Source organism: Neomonachus schauinslandi, chromosome 6 (genome assembly GCF_002201575.2).
Source record: "Neomonachus schauinslandi chromosome 6, ASM220157v2, whole genome shotgun sequence".
Classification (NCBI taxonomy): Eukaryota; Metazoa; Chordata; class Mammalia; order Carnivora; family Phocidae; genus Neomonachus; species Neomonachus schauinslandi.
In genome coordinates, this window is record NC_058408.1 from 112,988,680 (window position 1) to 113,013,138 (window position 24,459).

At 55.4% G+C, this 24,459-nt stretch overlaps 1 protein-coding gene across 1 annotated transcript; it reads left to right on the forward strand.

Moving 5' to 3' along the window:
* The first annotated feature begins 388 nt into the window (after positions 1 to 388).
* GPRIN2 (G protein regulated inducer of neurite outgrowth 2) lies at positions 389 to 7,717 on the forward strand. The gene is made up of 2 exons (XM_021700087.1): positions 389 to 480; positions 6,125 to 7,717. The coding sequence occupies exon 2, from the start codon at positions 6,131 to 6,133 to the stop codon at positions 7,502 to 7,504; it is 1,374 nt and encodes a 457-aa protein (XP_021555762.1). The 5' UTR covers positions 389 to 480; positions 6,125 to 6,130; the 3' UTR covers positions 7,505 to 7,717.
* The last annotated feature ends 16,742 nt before the right edge of the window (positions 7,718 to 24,459 follow it).

The following is a 24,459-nucleotide window of genomic DNA, read 5'->3' on the forward strand; positions in this document are numbered from 1 at the left end:
GCAGGCGCGTAAAACAGGGGATCGTGGTGGGGGCGGGGCCGAAGAGACGGGACAGTGAGGACCTGCCCTGAGGTCGGGAAGGAGGACTGGGGGCTCGTGGACAGAGGGGTAGGGCTCGAGGGGCTGTGGGCGGGGGACAGCACGGGAGCCGAGGGGCCGTGGGGCGGGGCGGGCCGGGTCCCGGGGGCGGGGCCGCGGGCAGGGGGCGGGGCCGGGACGCCGACGCGGGCGGTGGAGCGCGGGGGCGGGCCCAGGTGAGCGGGGCCTCCGCCCCCTGCGCCCCTCCTTCCCGGGCCCCCCAGCCACCCCTGGGCGCCACCCGGGCGCTGGCTCCGCGGGCCAGGCGGACGGCGGCGGGCGGCGTCTTCGGCCCGGGCCGGGTCCGGCTCCGGCTCCATCTTGGGCCGCTGCGCCGGGCACCTGTGGCGGCCGCAGGAGCAGCGCTTCCGCCGGCCTGCGCGGCCCCGGGCGGGCGAGAGGGTGAGAGGCCGGCTGTGTGCGTGCCCGTGGCAGGGGGAGGGTGGTGGGATGGGCGACGCCTTCCCTTCCTGCGCCCCAGAACCCCACTCCTCACCTCTTCGTGCGCTCGGACCCTGCGCATCACAGCCCCCGCCTAGTGCTCGGCGTCCCCCATGGCTGCATCCCTCCTCCCATCTCTCCTCTCATTGCCTATCCCATCCCCTCTTCCACGTCTCCTCTGCCCATCCTCCCATTTCCAGCACTCTGCCTAGGACCCCGTCTTCTTCTGCCTCCACCCCCGCTGCTATCGCTGTCCCCTCCCATTCCTCCTCCCTTTTCCACCCCTCCTCCCCCCTCCCCCCTCCTCTGCGGCCCCCAGCCCCAAACCTCCCTTCCCTCGCGTTCCTTCTGCCCTCCATCCCTACCCCCTTGCCCCACAGCCTCATCTTCACTCAGTCACTGCTTTTGCTCCTGGGAAGATCTGTAGCCTAGTTTGGGGGATTGTGTTGAGGACCTTCTCCCTGAGTCCGGTGGGCTTTGGGCGGAGGGGCGGGGAAGGGACCCCTGCTCTCAGGGAGAGTGTATGGTGTGGTGTGTTCAGGCCCCTGGCCCCACAGCCAGAGGCGGCCTGTACATTTGGTGTGCAGAGTGCAGTTGTGGAGATGGTGTTTCCTGCAGGCTCCCACAGTAAACCGGCCTGTGCGTCCGCCTCCGATGTGGCCACGGGTGGGGCTCGGGCCCTTGCTGGTGCATGGGTGTCCGGGAGCATGCAGGTAGGGACACACTAGCTACCTGGGCTACCTCTGGTTTGGGGCACCTGGGCCTTTAGGTTTACCTTCTCCACCCCAGGTGCCTCCTGGGAAGTATGGGCAAATCATCCTCAGGGGAGGAAGCTCTGGGGCTGGTGGGGGCCTGGGCCTCTCTCTGGTGAGCAGTGCTTGGTCCTTTGGGCTTTTGCCCACAGTTATCCTAGAATCCTTTACTGGCACAGCTTGTGATGGGCAGATTTTGTCCCCTCCAAACGATCCCTCTCGGTAGCTCAGGAATGCTCCTTGCTGCCTTGCCCAACTTTGGCCTTGAGTGGTCCTGTCAGGCCCCTTTTTGCTGCTGGGATTGATCAGATGACCTGCAGGAGGTTGCCACACCCCCACTATCCAACCAGGGACTCCTGTGGTGTGTATCCCTACCAGGTCCCTGAGGGGTAAGGTCCATATTTTAACATTGGAGCAGTTGCCCCTCCTGACCATGTGGGTTTGCTTTTCTGTTTTGGTTTTGCTGGAAGCAGAAGTCATCATCCAAATGCCTATCTCTTAACAAGAGGAGATGTATATGGACGCCACAGGGTGGTCTGAGACAGGGCCTGCTTGCCCTGGCTTTGGTAGTCCCCCTGGCCACACTCCCAAAGGCCTGGGCCCCTCTGCTGGGTGATATGGCAGGAGCTAGAATCTCTGACCAAGTCAACCTAGCAGGTTTGTTTATTTGTTTGTTTGTTTCTTTGGTTAGGCCAGTTTGGAAGGTTCTGCAGGGCTGGGAGGTTTTACTCAAAATAACATTGGTTGATTGCTGCATGAGGCTGGTTGTTCTTCCATTTACTGAGCAGTAGTCCTGTATTGGCCACAAGACGTGGCCGCATTGCAACTTTGGCATCAAATGGGGCAGGAGAGAGGACAATAAGGTGTCATCCAAAGAACACTAGGGGTCTTGGATAGCTCCATGTGCCTGTCATTTATTTTGTGCCAAAACATCTTTCTAGGGTCTGTTTGGGGTGAAACCAGAGTCTTTCCCATGGTTTTTAAGGTCGATGCGCATGCCATTCAGGGCAGTTTGAATGAAGACTCCACACTTGGGTGCGTGCCCACATACGTGTGTGTACAAGCGTGGGCATGTGTATCCTCCCAAATTAGTTTTAAAATAGACTGGGAAGCTTAGTGCTGTGATGGAGACACTGGGGACCCTGGTGGTGACTAGGTCCTAGGAGGAGAGGAAGACAGGAAGGACTGGGAAGCAAGACTAGGCTCACCTATGGGATATCTCGATGGCTTCCTAAAAGGGCCTTTTGTCCCCCAGTCCTAGTCCCTGTGATACCTTGAGCGCAGGTCACTCCTGATGGGGGGAGGAATGAGAAGATTATTATTAGCAGTCGCTATTCAGTCTGTATACCATCATATTGGGCTTCACAGCAACCTTGCAGTGGGCATTTACTTCTGTTTTGCACATTGGGCAAACTGAGGCTCAGGGGGCGTAGGTGTCCACCTGAGGGCACGTGCACAGGAAGGGGAGGAATCAGGGTTAGAGCAGACCCCTTGCCCAGCCTGCTCACCCATGGCTCCAAAGCTCCTTTGGTCAGCTCTTCTCGCTCCCTGGGAGGCCCCTCTTCTTAGTGATGGGGGTGTGGGAAACCTCCTTTCCCTGGGATAACCTGGGTGACTTTCCTCACACCTCACAGTGCTTCCCTCCTTCAAGGCTGGGAAGGCCAGGCATCCCCCCCGCTGGGGTTCAGCTGTGGGCTCTCTGAAATTTCTCAGCTGTTCCGGGCCTCGGGTTTGTCACCTGCCACAGATAGCCACCGGCCTGTGGTCTCTGTGGTCACTGCCCTCTCTGGGTGATGCCTAGTCCAGGTGAGGCAGCCATCTGGTGAGGGGGGCACAGCGGGACCCTCTCACTAGCTCCCGGAGGGGTCTGAGGGTACCCTCAACCTCATCTCACCTGTTTCCTCAGGGGAGCCAGGGTCTGACCTGGCTCTCTCTGGCCCTGCTCCCTAGGAGGGTTTCGGCTCGGTGGGGTTCAGCCAGAGGCTGCATAGGTTGTCCAGATAGGGCTTTCTTGGCCTTCTTGGACCTGCAGCTGGGTGCTTGTTTGCCTGCCGGGGGCTGTTGGTGACCACAGCTTTCCCAGCTAGCAGGGGCATCTCCTGTCGTCCTGACTCCAGGCAGCCTAAGAAGCTGCTAAGAAGTGGGTGGGGTGGAGGTGAGGGTCCGGGCTTTGTTCCCATTCATTCCCTCGTTCCACGGGCATGTCACGGGCACTACTGCAAGTGTTGGGTGCTGGGGCTTCAGCCGAGTCAGGGCAACAGGAAAGTAAGGAGATGGAGACAGTGAGGGGTGTTAGCTTCCAGGAGAGAGGTCTGTGCTGTGCTCAGACACTGCCGGATTTGATTCCTGGCTTAGCTGCTCACCAGCCGTGTGCCTGTGGGCAAGTCAGGACACCTCTCTGAGCTTTGGCCTCCTCATCTGTAGGATGGGGTTGATGATGTATCTCACGAGGCTGCTCTGACAATTACAGTGAAATGAGCCAGTGCGCAGACGGGGTGCGGCACGTGCCTGGCACAGGGTGGGTGACGGGGCTCTGGGAGCTGTTCTTTATTATCCTCATCACTGTGACTGTTACTGGCTTTGTCGCCCTTCTCTGTATATACATCCATCTTAGAGCTCCTTGAGGGCAGGGCCTGGGTTCTAGTCCTCCCTTAGCTGTTCATCCTTTTCTTGATGCCAGGGACCAGTCTGGCTTCGGCCCCGAGGAGCAGCCAGGAGGGGACGCTCCTGTGCAGGCTGGAGCTGTGTCTAGAGCTGCACAGTCCGGTCGGGGAGTCATTAAGCACATGTGGCCATTTACATTTAAATGGCCTACATTGCTGTGAAATCAGAAAGCCAGTTTCTCAGTCACGCAGGCCACCTGTCAAGGGCTCAGGAGCCGCACGTGGCCAGGCCTGATCGTACTGGGCAGTGCCGAGTAGAATCTTTCCATCATCACGGACACTGTGCCAAACTGGACTCCATAGCAAGCCTTGAGCTCTCAGGGGACTGCAGCTCCAGAAGCATCCTCACTGTTGAACAGCCAGCAGCCGTCTCCTGAGTGCTGGGGCAGAAGAAGTTGGTAATTATACAGAAACCGAGTTCCTGAGAGCCCTTCCCATGTTCTCTTGCTTACTTGGCCAAGGCGGTTGGTTTCTTGGTAGTTCCTATCAGCCCAGGGGTGGACAGGCAAGACCAGGATTGCCCCAACTGTAGCTGTGCTTCTTCTCCCGCCCTGTTTCTCCAGCTGGTCCTGCCTGGCAGGGAGTCCCGGGGGGGGAGTCCTCATTCACAGCTTTGGCTGGGGCCAGGCCAGCCCAGATACCCTGCCCCCCCGGCCTTACTCCCTGTGGGGCCCCGTCCAGCCTCCAGCCCACTCCTCCCCTCGTGTGCCTCCTGCCTTCTGCTTGTCCTATTCCTTCTCTCCCGGCCCCTTCTCCTTCCTCTCTCTCTGGGCCCCACGTACATGGCTGGGCCTCAGCAGGCCTTTTCTGATCCATCATGCAGAGTGAGCTCTCCTGGAAATGCCCTCTCTCAGACCCCATTTTTGGCACTCAGCCCTTTCCCCAGTGGCTTTACCCTTGTGTTCTCAGGTTCTCTCAGTCAGGCCCGTGGCGGCCGTTCTGAGTACCAGTGTCAGGTCAGTGCTGGGTGCTGGGTAGACTGAAGGGTACAGGCCACAGGCCTGCTTTGACAGCTTCAGGTTGGTGGGAGGCCCTTGGTTGGCCAGGTTGTTCCCTCCGGGCCAGACAGTGCTTAGCCAGAGAGGGAGCCAGTCCAGCTTGGGAAAGCTGCTCCAGGAGGAGATGCTGAGGTTGAAGGGGCCAGTGCTGACTCTAGGCTGTGGATGAGTCAGTGAGCAGGTCTGGAGGGGTCTGTGTGGCTGGAGGAAGGGACAGGAATGGCAGGGAGGGAGGGAGGCAAGGAGGGTGCAGGCATGCTTGGCAAGAGGGAATTGAAATTTTATGGAGGGCATGTCTGACTGGTGATATTAGACCACATTCCCAGAGGCACAGCTGGATCTAAGCTAGTTCTGTGTCTCCCAAGTCCAGAGCCTGGCGGGTGGTGGGTGCTCTGGAGACGGCTGTGGAATGAGTGAACGTATGCTGAGTGTATTCTGTGTGTAAGGGGCTGATGCGTGGGGCCTCTCCCTATTCCCAGAGCCAGAGGTGGGAGTCAGAAAACCCCTTAACCCTTCACAGCTGCCAAGACTGAGTCCCAGAGACAGGACAGCTCAACCAGGCCAGGCCAGAGAGGGTGGGAAAGGGGGTGGGGGGGGGGAGTGGGAACCCAGGGTTGTTCTCAGCGTGTCCTCTGTTCATTGTTTGTTCATCTCACAGCCCTCCTTTGAGCCCCAGCTCTGTACCAAGGAGGCCCCAGTCCAGAGCAAGATGGATATGGACAGTTTTGGGAGGAACCAGGCTAGTATTTGCCAGTCAAGCTTTACTGGTTGTTAAAATACTGCAATACTCCTGTGCTGGTTGACTAAGAGTTGCTGTCCCAAAGCCCCTGCCCCCAATGCTGCAGTCCCACCCCAAGGTCCCGGCAGACTGGGCCTCTCCCCTGGGTTCTGCTCTTGCCACATAATGCAGCTTGTGTGGTGGATGGTCTCCAGGACCCTATGCTAGGGCTGGTTCTAATCGCTTGGTACCGGTTATTAGATATTTGCAGGGACATCTTGCAGTATAATGTGTGCTGATCTTGATTTGAAGCGTCTGGTGTCCTGTTACTGTTTTGCTCACGGCTCTGAGCCATCAGGCAGCTGGGGCCGCAGCTGTCTCCCCAGTGTGCCTAGCACCGCGTGAGCCCACGGAGGTGCCCAGCTGAGGTGCTGCACACAGTTCAGCTCCATTCCCTCCCTCTCTCTCCTGCAGGCCGCCATGAGCACCAGCCGCCCCGAGCCGGGTGCCCGGCCCCCCCGGAGCCCCCGCCCACAGCCCCTGTCCCGGAGCTCTTCCAGCCTGCTGGGTGAAGGCCGGGGGCAGAGACCAGAGCTCCGCAAGAGTGCCAGCAGCACCGTGTGGCAGGCCCAGGCGGGTGAGGCCAGCGGCGGTCCGCCGGGCCCGGAGGAAGAGGGGCAGCCCGCTGAGAGCGTGGAGCAGGCACCGGCCTCCAGCCCCTGGCCCCGCACTGTGGGCCACCGGCGGGGCAGCACTGTGGGCAACGTGTCTACTGTGGGCGGCGGTGATCTGTGGCGCCTGAGGGCCCCCGGCGCCGCTGCCATGCAGAGGAGCCACTCGGACCTGGTCCGTAGCACCCAGATGCGGGGCCACAGTGCCACCCAAAAGGCCAGCCTCAGCTGCTCGGCCCTTGGCAGCTCGCCTGTCCACAGGGCTCGGCTGCAGCCCGGCTGTACTTCTGGCCAGGGAGGCCAGGCCCCTGCGGGCCTAGAAAGGGACCTGGCTCCGGAGAAAGGGACTTCAAACTCAGCCTGGACACTGGGAGAGAGTCAGGTGAGGGTAACGCCCCTAGAGCTGGGAGGGACAGCTCCCCACAGCAGTAGCCCCCGGGCCGGGCCCAAAGGCACTGGGCAGCCGGCCACCACCTCCTGCCACACCCTGTCCCCAGCAGCTCTACTCTGTGGTATGAGGGAAGTGGGGACCAGTGCCTGCTGCCATGCCCTGCCAGCCCCAGGGATCCTGGCCTTTCCCAAACTAGTGGCATCCGTGAGTGAGTCTGGGTTGCAGGCTCAGCATGGGGTGAAGTTCCAGTGCAGGTTACCTGGGGAGCTCCCTGGGCATTCCCACTGTTGTGCCCACCACCCTTGGGGTCCCACCGGGTTAGCCACGGAGCCTGGTGCCAGGACCAAGGATGTGTGGACCATGACCTCAGCCAGTGACTTGGCCCCTGTGTCGGCATCCTCTCTGTCAGCTCAGGATGCTGGTGTGCAGGCAGCGCCCATGGCGGTCTGCAAGGCTGTGGCCACCAGCCCGCCCCTGGAAGCCCCCGTGGCCCTGCACACATTCCCAGAGGTAACCCTGGGGGCCGGCCTGGAGGAGGCACCCTCCCCCGTGCGGGATGTGCGATGGGATGCCGAGGGCATGACCTGGGAGGTGTACGGAGCTGCAGTGGACCCTGAGGTGCTTGGCGTGGCCATCCAGAAGCATCTGGAGATGCAGTTTGAGCAGCTGCAGCGGGCGCCCCCCAGCGAGGACAGCCTGTCGGCGGAGGGCCGGAGGGGGCCGTTGCGAGCCGTCATGCAGTCCCTGCGGCGCCCCAGCTGCTGCGGCTGCCCCAGCGCGGCTCCCGAGTGAGGGGCCGTGGCCCTCAGAGCCATCCTCGGCCTGTGGACTCAGCCGCAGGCCAGGGACACGGGGGGAGGGGGCGCCATGCTCCTTGGACCTGCTGGCGGCCGTGGACGTGTCTCCGCTGTTGGCAGCCTGGGGGTCTCCTGCTCCTTGCAGCTGGGCTGGTTTTGAAGGGCTTGACTCCCAAGAGCCACATCTCTGCAGATCGAGGCTCCGAACTTGGGGACAGACTTTCAGCACTGTGCAGAAGGGAGATCCCGATTCTTCTGTACAAATACTCGACGTTCTGTGTAGTCTCTCCTCAGAACTCTGCCATGATTTCCCCCGAGGACTCTTGGTGGCTTTATCGTAAAGCAGTGCTGAGCTATGACGCATTCCTGACATGAAAGTTGGGGCCCCAAGTGACAGGGACTGGCTGGGTCTTTAGGGAAAGGCACTGACGTTGTTAAAGACCTCCTATGTGCCACACACTGTGCTTGTCACCTTACCTTGTTGAGCGCCCACCTCTTTGCCCCGTTTCTGGATGAAACCTCGGATATTTGGCAAGACTGTAGCTCACAGGCCTGGGCTGGCCTGCTGGAGGGGGTGGGCTAAGATTCAAAGCCAAGGCCGGCTGAAGGCTGTGCTGTTTTCCCTGCAGCACATGGCTGGTCCGTGCAGTGCAGTCACGAAAGAGAAGAATTTATTGAGTCAGTATTCTGTGCGGGGTTCTGTGGATTCCTTGGGGAATGAGACAGGCTGTCTGCACTCTTGCTGAGCTGACAGCATGTGGGAGGTGGGGTACACATCAGGACCAGGGCACTGAGCATTACAGAAGGGCTGGGGGTGCTGCTAAGTGCCAGCCCCCTTGTTGGTCATTGTGTCAGGGGCTGGTCTCAAGAAGGGGAGAACAGGTAGCTCCTTAGCCCCAAATATGTTGGCAGTGCCTGAAATCGCACCATTGTCACCTCATTCCCATGGCTTAAGGATTTATTCCCAGCTGGTGCGGTCCTTGGAAGGAGGGAAGGGAGAAACGGATGGGAAAAGGGAAAGAGCCTGGCGTGGGGTCTTCCACCTGGTGGGAAATGGCCAGAGCTGGGAGGCCTGTGGGCCTGTTCTCCCAGCCCTGCCCCTGTGAGTTGAAATGGGCCAGGCAATGGGGGACCGGGGATCATGGGGTGAGGGAGCTCAAGACACAGGCTTGGCATAGCCTGACTTCATTGCCTAAGGATCTCCCAAACTCCTGTGGAGTTTGGGCACAGACTTGTGTCCTCATTCTGGGGCTTAGCATTGAAGATCCTAAGCTCCTAGGACAATCCGCCAACCTACCCTTAAGAGGGAGCCAGGATAGGGTGCTGCTCAGGGTCCCGTGGCTTGGGAGGGTGGAGTCCGGGCCCACATGCAGCCCTGCCCATGATCTGTGGGGCTGGGGCAAAGGGGGTTGGTGTGGGCAGGAGGGAATCTGATCTTCCCCCCCTGTTAAAATTCAATCAAGCAGGTTTTCATGCATTCATCGGCTCTGGGCACTGTGCAGCCTGGGGGCCTGGGCCTGTCTGTACTTCTGTGTGTTCTATGGGGCAGGTACATCACACTCAGGATGGTGACGCGCGTGGGTACCAGGCTGCCCTCATGCCTGGTGCTACACAGAGGCTCCAGGAGCCCCAGCTGTGGGGACACGAGACGGGATGACATGGAGTGGGGAGGACACTATCACACAGGGCCACAGCTGAGCAGAGTCTTGAGGACACAGTGGGGCTGGGCAGGTGGACAGTGAGGAAAGGCACACCAGGCACACGGGACAGCCTGGTCAGAGACATGGAGGTGCCTGTCCTGCTCATGCCATGGTGAGTCACCGCAATGCAGCTGTGTCGGGGTGTTTGTTGGGTTGGGAGACTGGCGAGGGTGTCCCCATGGTGAGGATCCAGGTGTGATTGAGGGAAGGGACTTCAGGGTTGCTGTGGAAAGGGTGGTGGGGCCAGATTTCACTTTAGAAGCATCCCTTTGGCTGCCATTGGAGAGATTAGTACGGAAGAGGTGGGAGGCAGGGGCCCCGGGGGATGTGGTGTGTGAGCCAAGGAGGGGCCTGTTGGGGAGATGGGAGCTGGGGCTTGGGCCACACGCGCACATGCACACGCACACACATCCTGCAGTGGATTCGGAAAGGAGGAGGAGTTCCAGGAGGTTGAGGTTTCTAGTTTGAACAAAAGGAGGTGAGGAGGCAGGTGAAGGGTCACATGCCAGGATATTTGGCTGGGACCAGTGAAACCCGTAAGAGACTTTCTCTGTCATATGCATATGCATTCTCTGTTCAGCTGATGGATGCTAAGCTGTACCGCTTCTAGGCTGTACCAGGCGTGCCAGGATGGCGGGCTGGGCTGGGCCCTGAATGGGAAGGGCTAGCCAAACCTTCCACCCAACTCATCATGCCCGAGATAAATGTTTGCAGGGTGGTACTGGAATCCAGGTGTGTCTGGCCGTGGGGCTGTGCGTGGCTGGGGCCCCCATCAGACCCTCCTGGTTAGGCTTGCTGCCCTGGCCGTGGCCCCACAGGCCAGACTGCACAGCCTCGGCCAGTGGGCTTACCTAGAGGGACTGCAGCGGAATCCCTGAGTTTGCCCTGCAGAACGAACCGCTCACCCCCATCCCCTTGCCGTGGCCCCTCCCTGGCCAGGCCTGACCAGCTGTGGTTAGGGACTCAAGACATGGCCACCAGCTTAGTTTACAGATCTCCCCTCAGATTCCAGATGTCCGACCAGTCTCTCTGGGTCCCCTTCAGGCCCTGCTCTGGGAGGTGATGGATTTCATTATCTGTACAGTTGTTTTGTTTTGAATTTGAAATAAAGTATTGGAGGTCAGAACTTTGCCAGGGAAGGGTCCACGGTCCTGGCTGGTCTTGTTTTTTTTTTTCTGGTAGGTTTTGTCTTTGGAGCATCCACCCTAGATTCTGAGCTCCCCCACCAGGCAGGAATCCGCCCCCTCTTCTCCAGGGACTCCTCCCTTCTGTCCATTGTTCTCTCCTTCCTGGCAGCCTTGGGGCCCCAACAGCTGAAGCCTGGCTTCCTGGAGCTTATCACCTCTGGGTGACACAGGGCACGCATCTCTTGCCAAGCCCCAGGCTGCTGTTACCCTCACAGGGAGTCCTAGTCCATCCTGAGGGAGAAGCCACTGCTGCCAGAGTGTAGGCTACTCCCCACCGGAGCTCACAGTGTGTACGGGGGTGGGGGGGGTGGTTTGGAAAAGCAGAGATTGGTCCTGTCACACGGTGAAATCGCCACCCGTATCCGCTGGATTGGGTCTCTGTCACCAGAAGCGCTGCGTTCTTATTTCATGGGGGTCCCTTGGGGCCTTCTGAGTGCATATTCTGACACCTTGGACATTGTGTGTGGGGGCACAGTGTAGACCACAGCTTAGTGGTCTACAATCTGAGTTCGAATCCTGGATCTCATCCAAAGCCATGAGAGCTTGGGTGAGTTACTGACCTCGCTGTCCTCGATGTCCTCACGATGATATGATGAATCATGCCTCCTTCGTAGGCTTGCTCTGAGCATTAAATGGAATAACCCACATAAAGCAGCTGGTACCGAGCTGGGGCTCACCACACGTGCCGGTGTTGTGGGGTGCCACTTCCTTGGACCTACTGCCCTGGCCACAGGCAGGGGCTAGCTCTTGCCTGGCCAACTTGGCTGTGATTGAGGTCACATCCCATCTCCTTGGCCAGTCCTCATTCAGAGCCCCCTTCAAGGTCCTTCACCCTGTGCTTCATACTCTGCTTAGGACACGTGTACTCCGGCCATGGCCATGGACACTAGTCTGCGGCTGGGCTCCCAGAAGCTGGTGCTAGGATGAGGATTCTGGATTGACTAAAGAAAGGGGAGTGGGGAGTGCAAGGTAGGGTAGCGATAGAAGCCAACAAGGGTGCAATTTCAGGTAGAACCCTGGCCTTGGCCAGGTCCCACAGGGGAGCCCTGGGGCAGACTCTACCTCAGGTAAGGGCCACTGGGACCAGGGGTATGCAGGTGGGGCATACTGGCTGGGGCAGGCAGGCTACGAAGCTCCAGGAGCCCTGGGGCAGGTGTCTGCATGGGGTTGTAGGCCCTGTCCCAGGGGAGGGGTGCACAGAAAGCAAGGGTGTCCGTGGGGTCTGGGGGCACACCCATCCACAGATGCATTCATGCCCTGAGCAGCCCCTCACCCAGTAGACGTGCGTGGAGTCCCAGGCCTGCAGAGTGTCCAGACTTGTCTCCGTGAGCTGCTCTGAAGCAGTTGTCTCATTTGTGTTCATGCCGAGTGACCTTGGTTACTCAAGTGCAGAGCTTTGCATTTGCCCACACTAAATTCCTTCTCGGTCATCATTCTGGCCTGACCCAGTTTTGTCATCTGAAGCCATGACTAGTCCTTTATCAGTTTCCATCCAACTTGTCAGACAGAGCAGGGCCACACAGGCCCAGGGCCTGTCACCGAGTCATCCTGTAGGTCAGCACTGGGCCCCATGTGCCTATGAATCAACATGGGCATCATGGGCAAATTTGTTTAAGGTGAATTTGTGCAAATCGGGGTCTTCGACATGGGTAGCATTCTTCTGACCCAAGTCATGGCCCAGGGACCCTCACATCCAAACAAGGATGGAGGGGAGGGGGCTTGACTCAAGTCCTTGCTCTCGGCATAGCTGGTTCTGGTTCTGGTGATCGCTGCTTCCCTTTCTAAGATCCTATTTCTGTTTAACAAGCTGTTCTAGAAGTTTGAGATCTGCAGCAAGCTAAGATTCAGACTCTACATTGTAACCCTTTTGGAGATTGGAAACCGCCCCAGGCTGTTTCGGCAGGCCTCCCCTCCCCTCTTGGGGGCTCACCTGCGCACTTCCTGGGGGATAAAGTGATGGGGGGGAGAGCATGGTGCTCATCACAGCTGGCCTCTAGCTCCTTCCTCATTGGTCCTTTCCCTGGGGCTTTTCACCCTTTTTTGCTAAGAGTCTTTCTGAAGCTGGGTGGAGGTCTCCCTGATGGATTGGGAGAACGCGGGGCTAGTTTTGTATTGTTGTGGTTACACAGAGATAATAAGCCACGGAAAACATTTCAGAAAAGTAGGTGTTTGTTAAAGAAACCCAAATAAAATCAAAGTTGTATTGGCCTATGGGATTGGGGGCAGACAGGTGGGGTCTGACTCTCTTGCTCCAAGAGTTGGATAAACACTGTCTCTGCTCTCTTCTTCAGAGACTTTCTGTGACTCATTCATCCTTTCTCCCCCTCCAAGCTTGGGGTGGCTCAGCAAGGAGGCAGGTCTGTACCCTGAAACGTGTGCTCCCAAATGGGTGTCCTAGAATTCATATCTCATGTCCCCGCTTTGTAGGAGAGAGTGTGGGAATTGTAGGAATATGGCAGTCCTCATCTGGGGCTTGGGATTGGTGAGTGTGTCCAATTTTAAGGTGTGTGGCTTTTAGTCATGTACCTCTCACCCAGTCTGTCCTGGCCTAGAACTTTCCATTTCTGAAACTTTCCTGGGAAGAGACATAGCGCCCTATGAATGTGACCATGAGAGTTCAGTACCTCCATGGGTGTCCAGACAGGGCCCAGTGGGAAGGCTCTGCCCTCGGTGTATGTTTTTCCCACCTCCTGTTTTTCTTGAATCTCAGTTTCTCCCTTTTTCTCCTTTTCTGTATCAAGTCCTCTCTGCCCTCCAGAAAACTTGTGTCTCCCCACTGTCCCATTGTCCTTGCCCCTGCTTCCATCCCCTGCGGCCAAGGGTCTGCCTTGCCCTATCCCCCCCTGCTGCAAACAGCAGTCCTGCTCTTCTTCTTCTTTTTTTTTTTTTAAAGATTTTATTTATGTATTTGACAGAGAGAGACACAGCGAGAGAGGGAACACAAGCAGGGGGAGTGGGAGAGGGAGAAGCAGGCTTCCCGCGGAGCAGGGAGCCCGATGCGGGACTCGATCCCAGGACCCTGGGGTCATGACCTGAGCTGAAGGCAGTCGCTTAACCAACTGAGCCACCCAGGCGCCCCAGTCCTGCTCTTCTTATGGCCTGTGCATTTCTCCCCCCCGCCAAGGCTGAGTCTGGGTCTCAGCATTCCTGACTTTCATGAGTCTGGGCTCTTCCTTCCCACCTGTCCATTCTCTCTGGGTGAAAACCAAATCATTTGAACTTGCCAAATAGCTTCTGAGCCTCTCCCCAGAGAAGGAGGCCTCCCCGGGCTAACCTGGGGTTGCTTTGTCAAGTTTCCATCACTTTTACCCAAAAAGAGAAATCAATTGTTCGTGGTCCTGCTGGGTGAGTGGAGGAGCTTTCTTCAGGCTGGACGGCACCCCATCAGTCCTCAGTTTTGGTGTCCCTTATTGCGGCCTGGCTGGATAAGTCACCTGAGGGGCACACGGGATGTGCAGTGCCCATCTGCTCGCTTTGGGTAGGCCATCTCCTCTTTCACGTTTTCAGACTCTTCTTGCTTGGCTTGTAGTTAGATTGGGGCATGGCCTGGGCCTCAGTGGGGGCACACTGTGCTGTCTCATCTCTGTGCCTCTCTCCTGTGTGGGCTTGTGTCTAGGAGCCAGGACTGGGGAGGGGCGAGGAGACTTCTGTCTTTAACACCCGAGAAGACGCCCACTGAGAAAGCCTGAGCAAGGCCCAAGTAGGGAGCCTCAGTTGGGGCTGGCATTTTCCATGGCTCACCAGGGAACTGAATTTGTGGTGCTGGAGCCCTGCTGGGGAGGGGTGGAGTTGTCCCCTCCCCCATGCCCACAGGGCCCCTTACTTGTAGCCTTCTGCCTTGCCCTCCCTCTGTCCACTTCTCATTTTTAGCAGTCAAGGGTCTGGGGAGGTGGTGGCCAAGGGGGCCATTTTGTATTCAGGCTTTGTGGCTTTTGTAAGCCCAGCCCACGTCCCTTGAAGAAGACTATGTGGTTTGATTTCTTTCCCTGCAGAGTTGGGGGAATTCAGGGAGAGGGGATAGGGCTTCTTGAGAAGTTTCCAACCCCTGAACACCCTTCTGCTCTGGTACAGTCCCCAGGGTGTGGCTCAGCCTCCTTCCTGGTCACATCCCTGCGCAGGAACCAGCAGGGCTGTGGTCCCAGGAAGGCTGGGACACCCAGCTGGGCACTAATGAAGGCACCAGGGCAGACCCCCAGGCTCCTGCTTTTATATGGGATATATTTATACATGGGATCCTGCTTTTATATGAATTTTTGATATTTTGTCATTCATTTTTTGCATTAATTCTGGTCTTAAAATATTCACGAAAACATTATCTTGACTACTGAGCATTTTGCACCTAGTCCCTGCCTGATGTCCTCCTTCTTTCCTAGGGCCAAGAGGCCCCCTTTCCTCTTCCGGCCCCACACCCGTCCCTCTGGCAGGTGCTGGGCGGTGCAGGGGAGGGGGGGCTCTCAGGGGCTGGTGGGTGGGGCTGGCTGCGGCCTGGGTCCCCGGCGGCCGGGTGGGCTCACGCCCGAGGGCTCCAGTGCTGGGAGGGCACCCGCGGTGCGGCCCGCGGGAGGAGCTCGGGCTCCCCCTAGTGGTCACGGACCCGCCCTTCAGAGGCACCTGGGGACGCAGGCTGGGAGCCAATGACCTTGTCCCCTCCCGGAGCAACCTGGAGCTACTTCCCGCCTGTCGCGCCCCAGTGCCTGCCCCCCACTCCCCCTCCGCCCCTCCTCCGAATGCTTCAGGACCACCAGAGCAGAAGATTCCCGAAGGGATGATGGAGAGGGTGGAGGGGGTGGAGTCCAGGCGGAGGGGGGGGTTGGCGAGGGGGGTGCTTTGGGGGGGGGGGCGCCTTCGGCCTTTGGAGGGGAATACAGCCTCATTTTACTTACACCCTAGACTCCAGCTGTGAGTTATACAACCGGAGGGGGCTGGATGTAGGAGCCTTTGTCATTCCACCCTAAACTCGGGTGTGTTTTCATAACCCTTTTTGGCTTGCCTTTGTCTTAAAATTTACCTGGAGCCTCTAAACGTTCTGGGTGGTCCCACCCCAAGAGGGTCCTCTTCCTGGGCCGTGGGGAGACCAGGTGTAGACAGCCAGGATTGTGCCTTCCCTCACAGGGCATTGGCCCTGTCTGGCAGAGGGAGGATGGGGGGCAGGGGGCTGAGAAGGGAAGTCTGAGCTGGAGTTGACTGTCAGAGAGGGGCTGGAGTCTAAAGTTCCCTGCGGTGGGGGCTGTCCTGAGAGCCCCCCCTTATTTCCTGTTATTTCTGTTATTTCCTGTCTTCACTGACTCTGTGTGGTCCCCAAAGCCAGTTGGGCATGCTAGAGGTGATGGTAGTCAAGAGAGAGATTGGAGGAAGAGCCTCATAACTGAAGTGTGGTTGAGGGGTGTGCATGGGACTGAAAGAGTAGAGGGGCTGGGCTTCCCTTCTTCAGTGGTATGGGGCTGGGGGCTGGAGGGGAAGGGGAGTGGCTGTGTCCTCGACAAGTGCTCTTCTCTCATTCCATACCCACAGGGACTCTCTGGGGTGGTACATCCCTTAGGACATTTTTGCCTCCAAGTAACTGAATTATGAACCAAAAGTTGTCTAAACAATTAGGATGTTTAATTTCCCACTTAATTCTTAATTTCATTTAAGAATTTACTGGGTCATTTTTAGAGTAGGCTCAGTGGCTCAGTGAAGACATCAAGGATTCAAGTGCTTTCCGTAATTCTGCTCTGTCATCTTCAGAGTATTAGTGAGCTGTCCTCATGGGCACAAGATGGTTGCTGCACCTCCAGCTATCACATTCTGATAGGAAGGAAGAAGCCAAAAATCTGCCACAAGAGGTTATTGGTGCACACGATCAACTGATTGAAAACATCAGCTTTTCATAGCCTGCCAATGAATGAAGGCTGACATATTCTGACCCTAAACAAATGGCAGAAGCAGTGACTATGTTTTGCATACATTATCTTTTTCACTTCTCATGATTAGCTCCACTTCACGATGACAGCTGAGGTTCAGAGACGTCTGGTAACTTGCCCTGTTTTTTGACCAGGAAATGAGGGAGCTGGCATTCAAACTCCAATCTGTGTGACTCTAGGTCTGGCTTTTTGTTTGACTTTTTGAAAATGAAAGGACTACATATTTATGATAAGAATTTCAAACAATCCAGACCTTGGATTTTTGCTTTTAAACAGTATATGTTCATGATAAGAATTTCAAATAGTGTAAAGGGTACAGTGAAGATCTGCCTCGAGCCCCTCTTTGCAGTACCCACTGTAATTTCTGTGAGTCCTCCAGGAAATTCCCTCTGTAGTCACAAGCTCAGGCTTCTAAATATTTTATACAAATGAGATCAATTTAGATACTCTTCTGCACTCATTTTTAAAAATTAATGCATCTTGCTAGTAATTTTGCCATATATAGAGTCCACCTCCTTTGTTCTCTTGGGTATATTGTATTGCATAGAACACAAAAGTTATTATTGTTAATTATTATTCCAGTTCTCTTCTGCTGGACTTTATGTTATTTCTCATATTTTTTTTACTTTTATAACAAACACATAAAAATAAATTTCCTTGTATGTATAGTTTTGTGGCCATATGTAAGAATACCTGTCGGATGAAGTTTTTATCAGATTGTATATACAAAATGTCTATGGATATTGGCAAATTGCTCTCCAAAAGGATTGTACCAATAATACATGAAAATGCTTATTCTCTCACACCCATGCCAAATGTGAGTGTTATCACACGTTAATATTTTGGCCAATTTGATAAATAAAAAAATATCTTGATGATTATTTTGATTTGCACTTCCTTTACTGTGAGTAAGGTTGTGTTGAGCCAGGCTGCTGGGTGAGAATTCCTCTTTGGTGCTCTCAAGCTGTGTGATGTTGGGCAAATTACTGTACCTCCCTGGGCCCCAGTTTCTTCCTCTGTAAAACAGCAATGGTACTTGCCTTGTTAGTTGGTGTTCAGGATTTAATAGCATCATATGCATAAATTTCTAGCAGAGTTCCTAGCTCAAAATAAGGGCTAAGTAAATGTTTGCTATTATTAGCCCATATATTTAATGACAATTTGAGTCTGTTTATGATTTGCCCATTCATATCTATTTTCCATTTTCATTGGATTCTTTTTTCCTTATTAATTTGCTAGAGCTCTTTGTGTATTAATAACATGTTCCTTTTACATATATTACCAGTATTTTTGTTTACATTTTAATAGATTTTATTTGTTAGAGCAATTTCAGGTTCACAGATAAATTGAGAGGAAGGTACAGAGATTTACCATATTATTTATTTTTTAAGAGATTTTACTTATTTATTTGAGGGAGAGAGAGAGACAGAGAGAGAGAGAGACAGAGAGAGAGAGAGAGAACGCACTTGAGTGGGGGGAGGGGCAGAGGAAAAGGGAGAGGGACAAGCAGACTCCCTGCTGAGTGGGGAGCCTGATGTGGGGCTCGATTCCAGCACCTCAGGATCCTGACCTGAGCCGAAGTCAGATGCTCAACTGACTGAGCCACCCAGGCACCCCGAGATTTCCCATATTATTAATCAATCCAGTGAGTTAATGGATCCATTCATCCATTCATTCAATAAACACTTTTTGGTATGTCAAGCTCATGCCTTTTGCAAACAGTGGCCTCAGCTTAAGATACAAGGCCCATCTTGTTCCTGTCAGCTGGGGAGTCTTTGCTAATACCAGCATCAGAGAGCATTTTATGAGTTGCAATGTGAAGGAGGCCTGTCCTGGGCAGGGACGTGGGTGGGCAGTGCAAGCATATGGTGGGCCCTGCCCACCTTGAGCAGCACTGTGGTCGCCAAGGCATAACAACATCTACCCTGGTCAGCTTGCTGCCCTCCAGGTACACCTACCTGACTGATAATCCCGGACACCACCTGCAGGCCTAGACACGGTGTGTACAGGTTTATGAGCATCTGAGAGAGAGACAGGGAGAGAAAGAGAATGCGAGAGGAGGAAGAGCAAGAAGGGGAAAAGATGGAGAACAGAGGCAGTGAAGGGGAGAAAAGATGTAGGATGACCAACTTGTCCTGGTTTTCCTGGTTTTAGTCTCCAAGATCCGGGGTCCGAGACCCCCACAGGCTCGGGAAAACAGAAACCGTCAGCCACCCCTCAAGGAGGGACAATGAGGGAGAGACAGAACAAGGAACGGAGAGCAAAGAGGCGGGCACTGAGAGGTGGCGGACTCCGCTGCTGGGGCTCCTGTCACCGAGCACCACAGACTGAGTCATTTAAACAGCAGACACATACTGTCTCCCGGTGCTGGAGGTGAGAGGTCCAAGATGAAGGCCTCAGCTGCGTTGGTTCCTTCCAGGGGCCATGAGGGAAGGATCTGTTCCAGGCCTCTCTCCTTGGCGTGTAGAGGGGCTTTTTCCTGTGTCCTCTCATCATCTTCCCTCTGTGCATGTCTGCCTCCGAGTCCAAATTTCCCCTGCTTGTAAGGACACCAGTCAAATTGGATTAGAGGCCACTCTAATGACCTCGCTTCAACTTGATTTTCTCTCTAAAGATCCTGTCTCCATATAAGGGCACCTTCAGAGGTACTGGGGGCTAGGACTTCAACAGAAGTTGGGGGACACTGGTCAGCTTGTAACTGATGGGAAGTCAGAGAGAGGCACCCAGAGGCCAGGGACACAGATGGAGGTAGAGTGAGAGGAGTGAGTCATAGGCAGGAAGGAGAGTGATGGTGAGGGGACCGAGGAGCAGGAGTGACCACACACCACATTGTTTCTTCTCCTGACAGCTGGCTTTTGTCCATGATCTAGTTCTCTCCCAGTTATGACCCACTTACACTCTCCATCCCAGCCCAGGGCCCTCCCTGGAGCCTTGTGTCATTCCACGCAGACCCCACGTGTGTCCCACTTGCAGTTCCCAAGTGCAGTGAGTGGTGGTCCTCAGAGCCCCAGTGCAACCTGTCTCTCTGCAGCTTCTCTGATCCCATGGGCTACAGCATGCTGCCCTGGATGGCCATCTTTGGCATGCACACCTGCTCCTACGGGGTGCTGCCAGGGACCACCTCTCCCCTTTGGCCACTGGACTCAGAATCTTATTCTTTTGAGTGCATTTGTGATTTAACATTCCTGTCAGTTCCTGCCTCCTATACTCAGACCTAGCCAGGTTATTGGTGATGTAATCTTGTTTGCTGGGATTCACTTACCAGCTGATTAGTAATCCAAAAAAAAAAAAAAAAAAAAAGAAAGAAATCATTCCAACCTGCAGACCTTGCTCAGCTTCTCTGACTTTGTTTACAGACTTTGGGAAGTGCTGGGCATGCTTATAGTCAGTTTCTGAAATATTGGATGTGAAATATTGGATTTGTTCTAACACCAAGCCTTAGTGCTGAGTTTCATCCCATTTAGCCGGGATCTTGGCAATGATAGATGGATTCTCTGGCTCCAGCCAAAGTTTCTCTGCTAGCCCCTCCCTCTTCATTATTGCTGTTTTCTCTCCCATCCACTCAATTCATCCATGGATACTCCCATCCATCTACTTATACATCCATTACCCATCATTCATCTTCCCATCCATCAATCATCCATCCATCTGTCCATCCATCCATTATCTCTCTACCCATTAATCTATTCACAATCCATCCATTAGTCATCCATCTACTTACTTATACATTATTCATCATTCACCACAATCCAGACATTCATCTGTATATCCATCTTCATCACTTAACAACCCATCCCCATCTAACTACCATCATTCATCCATCCATTCATCTATGTCCCCATCCACTATCCATCATTGACTCTCCTCCTATCCATCCACCCATCCATCCATCCATTCATCTGTCCATCCACCCATCCACCCATCCACCCATCCATCCATTCATCTGTCCATCCACCCATCCACCCATCCATTGTCCCATCTGTCCCAGTTCTCCATCTATCCATTTAGCAAGTACACTCTATATTTTGGTACTATGATGAGGAAGGTCTTAGGTCTTGAAAACAAGAGATAAGAAATAAACTTTTTCTATCCTTAGAGCTCTCACTCTAAGGGGGTGATGGAATGAAAACAAAATGAAACAGTACTCTGAAGCACTAAAATAGCAGTAAGTCCAGCAGGGTACTGTGGGAACTTAGAAGAAAAAACCCACTAAATTTCTGAAGCTATTGGGGAAAGTTTCAGAGGAGGTGACATTTGACTAGGACATTGAAGGATGAACAGGAGTTGGTCATAGAGAAAATGAATGGGTGGTGGTTGGAGGGATGTGTTGGGAAGGGAGAGGACACATTCCTGGCTGAGGAACTGCATGTGCAAAGGTGAGGATGATTCAGAGAATTCCGGATTCCGGGGACCAGGGAGATGTTTCGTGGGGCTAGGAGGCAGCAGGTGGAATGAGGAGTCTTTGGAGCTGAAGCTTTGGAGGTAGATAGGGGCCAGATCAAGAGCGTCTTGAAAGCCAGGCTTTATTCTGTGGACATGGGGAGTCAATGAAGGCTATGGAGAAGGGGAGAAACACAGGTTTGGGCTTTGCAGTGATCCTTCTGGCAGCGGGGTGGAGAAAGGGCAAGCCCGAGAGGTGGGGGTGCCAGGGCCCACAGCAGCTGGCCACTCGGAGGATCAGCCCTTGGTAGTAGGGTGGCAGGTACCAGTGAGTCAGAAGCTGGCCCCGGGGAAGCTGGGGTCCTGGCCGGGAGTGGACCGGTGACTTCGGCCTCAGATGGAGTCCTGGGGCCCAGTTAGAGCTGACTGTGGGTAGGGAGGGTTCTGCTGGCGAGACAGAGGTGGCTGGCAGTGTCTCCGTCGATGAGACAAGGCGCGTACTCGGGCGGGGCCCCTGTGGGCTTCGGCAGAACTTCTGTCAGCAGCCAAGACCCCAGGCAGGGTCTCAGGCAGCAAGGACCCAGCCCACCCACGGCTGAAATTCAGGGTCCCGGGCCCAGGCCTAAGGGAGTGCCGGGGTCACAGGCAGGCTCAGGTCCTGACGCTTGGCACGTGGAGGCGGCAGGGACTGCTCACAGGGGTCTGGTGTCTGGGTTCGAGCGGCTGGAGCCCACGCCACGGCCAGCTCAGCCCTCTCCCTGGCGGGGTACTCCGGGGCTCCCCCTTGGTCCGCTGCTGCCTCTGACCCCCACTCTGGGATGGGTCATCTCACCCTCTGACATCAAGGCCTCCTGCGGCTGTGGTCTGGGTGTGGCCCCCAGTCCCCGAAGGCTGGGATTAATGTGGGGCTCAAGCATCCTTGTGTCAACATGTTGCCTGAGGGGCTCCCATGGCCTCTCTCAGGGAGTGGTGGAGGGGCTGCAGTGCACTTCCTTTGTGACCTTGGGTGGAAGGGCTTCCTCCCCTCCCCTCGTTCAGTCCTGCTCTTGCCCCTCTTATCACTGTCTGCTTTCTGACTGTCCCTCACCACAGAGCAGGTCCCAGACCACTCACTTCCATCTGCAGGGGCTAGCTCAGGATGTGGTCCAGTTGTGGAGTGGTGATCCCCTGGCACAGCCCCTTGCAAACTGCAGGATCTGTTGTCCCCAGCCTGGCCCCAGTGTCCTGTGTCTGCTGGTTTGGGGACTCGGAGGTACCTCCCGAGGGCTGGATATATTCTGGTGGGACCTGATACCAGGGCAGTGGCAGAGCTGGATGCAGGGATTCCTGGGTCCCAACTTTGTGCCTGCCCTGCTAGGTGTGTTTGTACAAACATCTTTCAAACAGCTGTCCCAGGCAGCACGGTGCAGGGCTGGGGGCATAGGCTTTGGAGCCTGATGGCCCTGGGCTTGGATCCTGCCCTCCTCCCCCTCTTCCCCAACTGCTGTGTGAAACTGGATGAATCACTAAACCTCTGTGAGCCTCAGTTGCCATTCTGTAAAATGGGTCTAAATGCACCCACCTCCCAGGGGCTGGGGAGACATTAAGGAGCCAGGGCAACATGGTCCCCATGTCTCCCTGGGCAGTTTCTGCCTCGCTCTGCACCAGGTTCTTCCTCTCCTCACGGTCTCCAGAAGGAGCTCTTCTCTCCAAAGCACTGGTGAGAAAGCTTGACTTCACTGAAGCTGTAGGGCGCCCGACAGGGTGCCATTGCCCCCAACGTGAACATGTGCTTCAAACCCCCTATTTGCCCATTTCTTCTCCCCAGTCTTTCCTTCTCCTGCTGCCCATGTGAGATCCCTTCTCTCTATTCTCCATCAAGTTTCGGGGTCAGAGACCCCAGTGTCTCCCTGCCGCCCCCCACTCCTCCTTCTCTCACCCTTCCCGTCTCTCTGCAGCTCTTCCCACACATCATGGCCATGATGGATGCTCTTGGGCCCAGAACACCCAGAAGATGGGGCCTGGGGCCAAGAAGGGGTTCACAATGACTGCTGGAAAGCACAGCCCAGGACTGTGGTGTCGAGGCAGGCATCCTGTGTGGGATTGGGTGGAGCGGGTCCTTAATGAGGCAGCTCGTGTTTGCTTGGCATCTTGGTACTTCCTCTATTCTTGGCTATGATATTCACTGAGGAGGCCAAGTGCCCATGGGTGGCCTATTGGGGTGCGTGGGGGCTGGCTTGAGGCAGGTCAGCTGGACTTGGGCTGGACGGGGTGTCAGGGGAACTCCTGGAAGGTTCTCCAGACAGTGGTTTTGAGAGCAACATGTATTAACATGCCTGGCAAGTGGAAGTCTCTTGGTGCATGATGGCTTCTTCCCCATTCCCCGCTAGGAGCGTGTGGGTGTGGAGGGGCAGCAGGGGGAGAGTCTGGTGCAGAGGATACCAGGCAAAGACATTCCTGGCACGAGAAGTGACATGCTAGGAACCTTCACCATCTTTAAAGCTTCCTGACTCAGAACTGGTAGGCTGAGTAATGGCTCCCTGCAGGTGTCCAGGTCGTCATCCCCAGACCCTGTGAATATGCTACCTTACATGGCAAAGAGACTTTGCAGATGGGATTCAGCTAAAGATCTTGCAATGGGGAGACTATTCTGGATGATCTGTGGGCAGCTGTGCCCATGATTGACCACTTGCAGGGGTGATCCATGTGGGGTGAACAAGGGCTTGGGGGACACAGAAGGGGGCACCTTGTCAGCTTGGGGTTGGGCCTGCTGGCACTTGGTTTATGAGGTTAATCATTTAGATGAAGAAGAGAGAAATGGAAGGCATTGGGGGGGGTTTCTCATTTCAATGCAAACGGCACCCAGGACAATGAGAGCTAACAGTTTCCATTAAAGGACTGCCAGGCCCAGGTGGGATGCATAGGTGGGAAGTCCAGGTGAGATATCCAGGTGGCATGATCAGGTGGGATGCCCAGGTGAAGCAGGTGTGATGGTCACAGCCCCTAGGTTAAGAGGGGTATCCAGACTCCCGCGGGCCGTAACAACCTCCAGTCAGCTGGGAGTGTCTGGGATCATTGAGATCCCAGAAAGGGAATCCCTGTGTAAACATATTTTATGGCTTATCCATGGTACCCTGGCTACAGATGTGGCACTCAGGGGTAAAGGGAAGCTGCTAGTATTTGAAGCTTTGGGTGACTTCCAGAGAGGAGGATAAGGTGACAAGTCTCACCTGACAAACATTGAAATGTATCTCCATGGGGCGCCTGGGTGGCTCAGTTGGTTGGGCGACTGCCTTAGGCTCAGGTCATGATCCTGGAGTCCCTGGATCGAGTCCCGCATCGGGCTCCCTGCTCGGCAGGGAGTCTGCTTCACCCTCTGACCCTGCCCCCTCTCATGTGCTCTCTCTCTCTCATTCTCTCTCTCAAATAAAATCTTTAAAAAAAAAAAAAAAAGAAAAGAAATGTATCTCCACTCTGACAATGCCAGGGAGGTTCTGACCACATGGAAAGCAGGGGTCGGTCCTGCTGATGAAAGCGTGCTTTTAGGAGGAGACAGAAGCTTGTAGACTGCAGAGATAGGCTGGGGAGGGTTCTGAAGAGAGAACCTAGAAAGTGCAAAGGCTCAGGGCCAGTGGGAGTGCAGTGTGTTGGCGGTGTGGGCTCGTGGGGGAAAGGGGGCCCATGGGCTGTTGGACACCTGGTGGGGGGATGGATGCTGGGAGATGGGGCCAGGGTGGGAGGCAGGCCACTAAGACAGTATTGCTCTGGGTACCTACGGCTGGACAATTAGGGAGTGTGGCT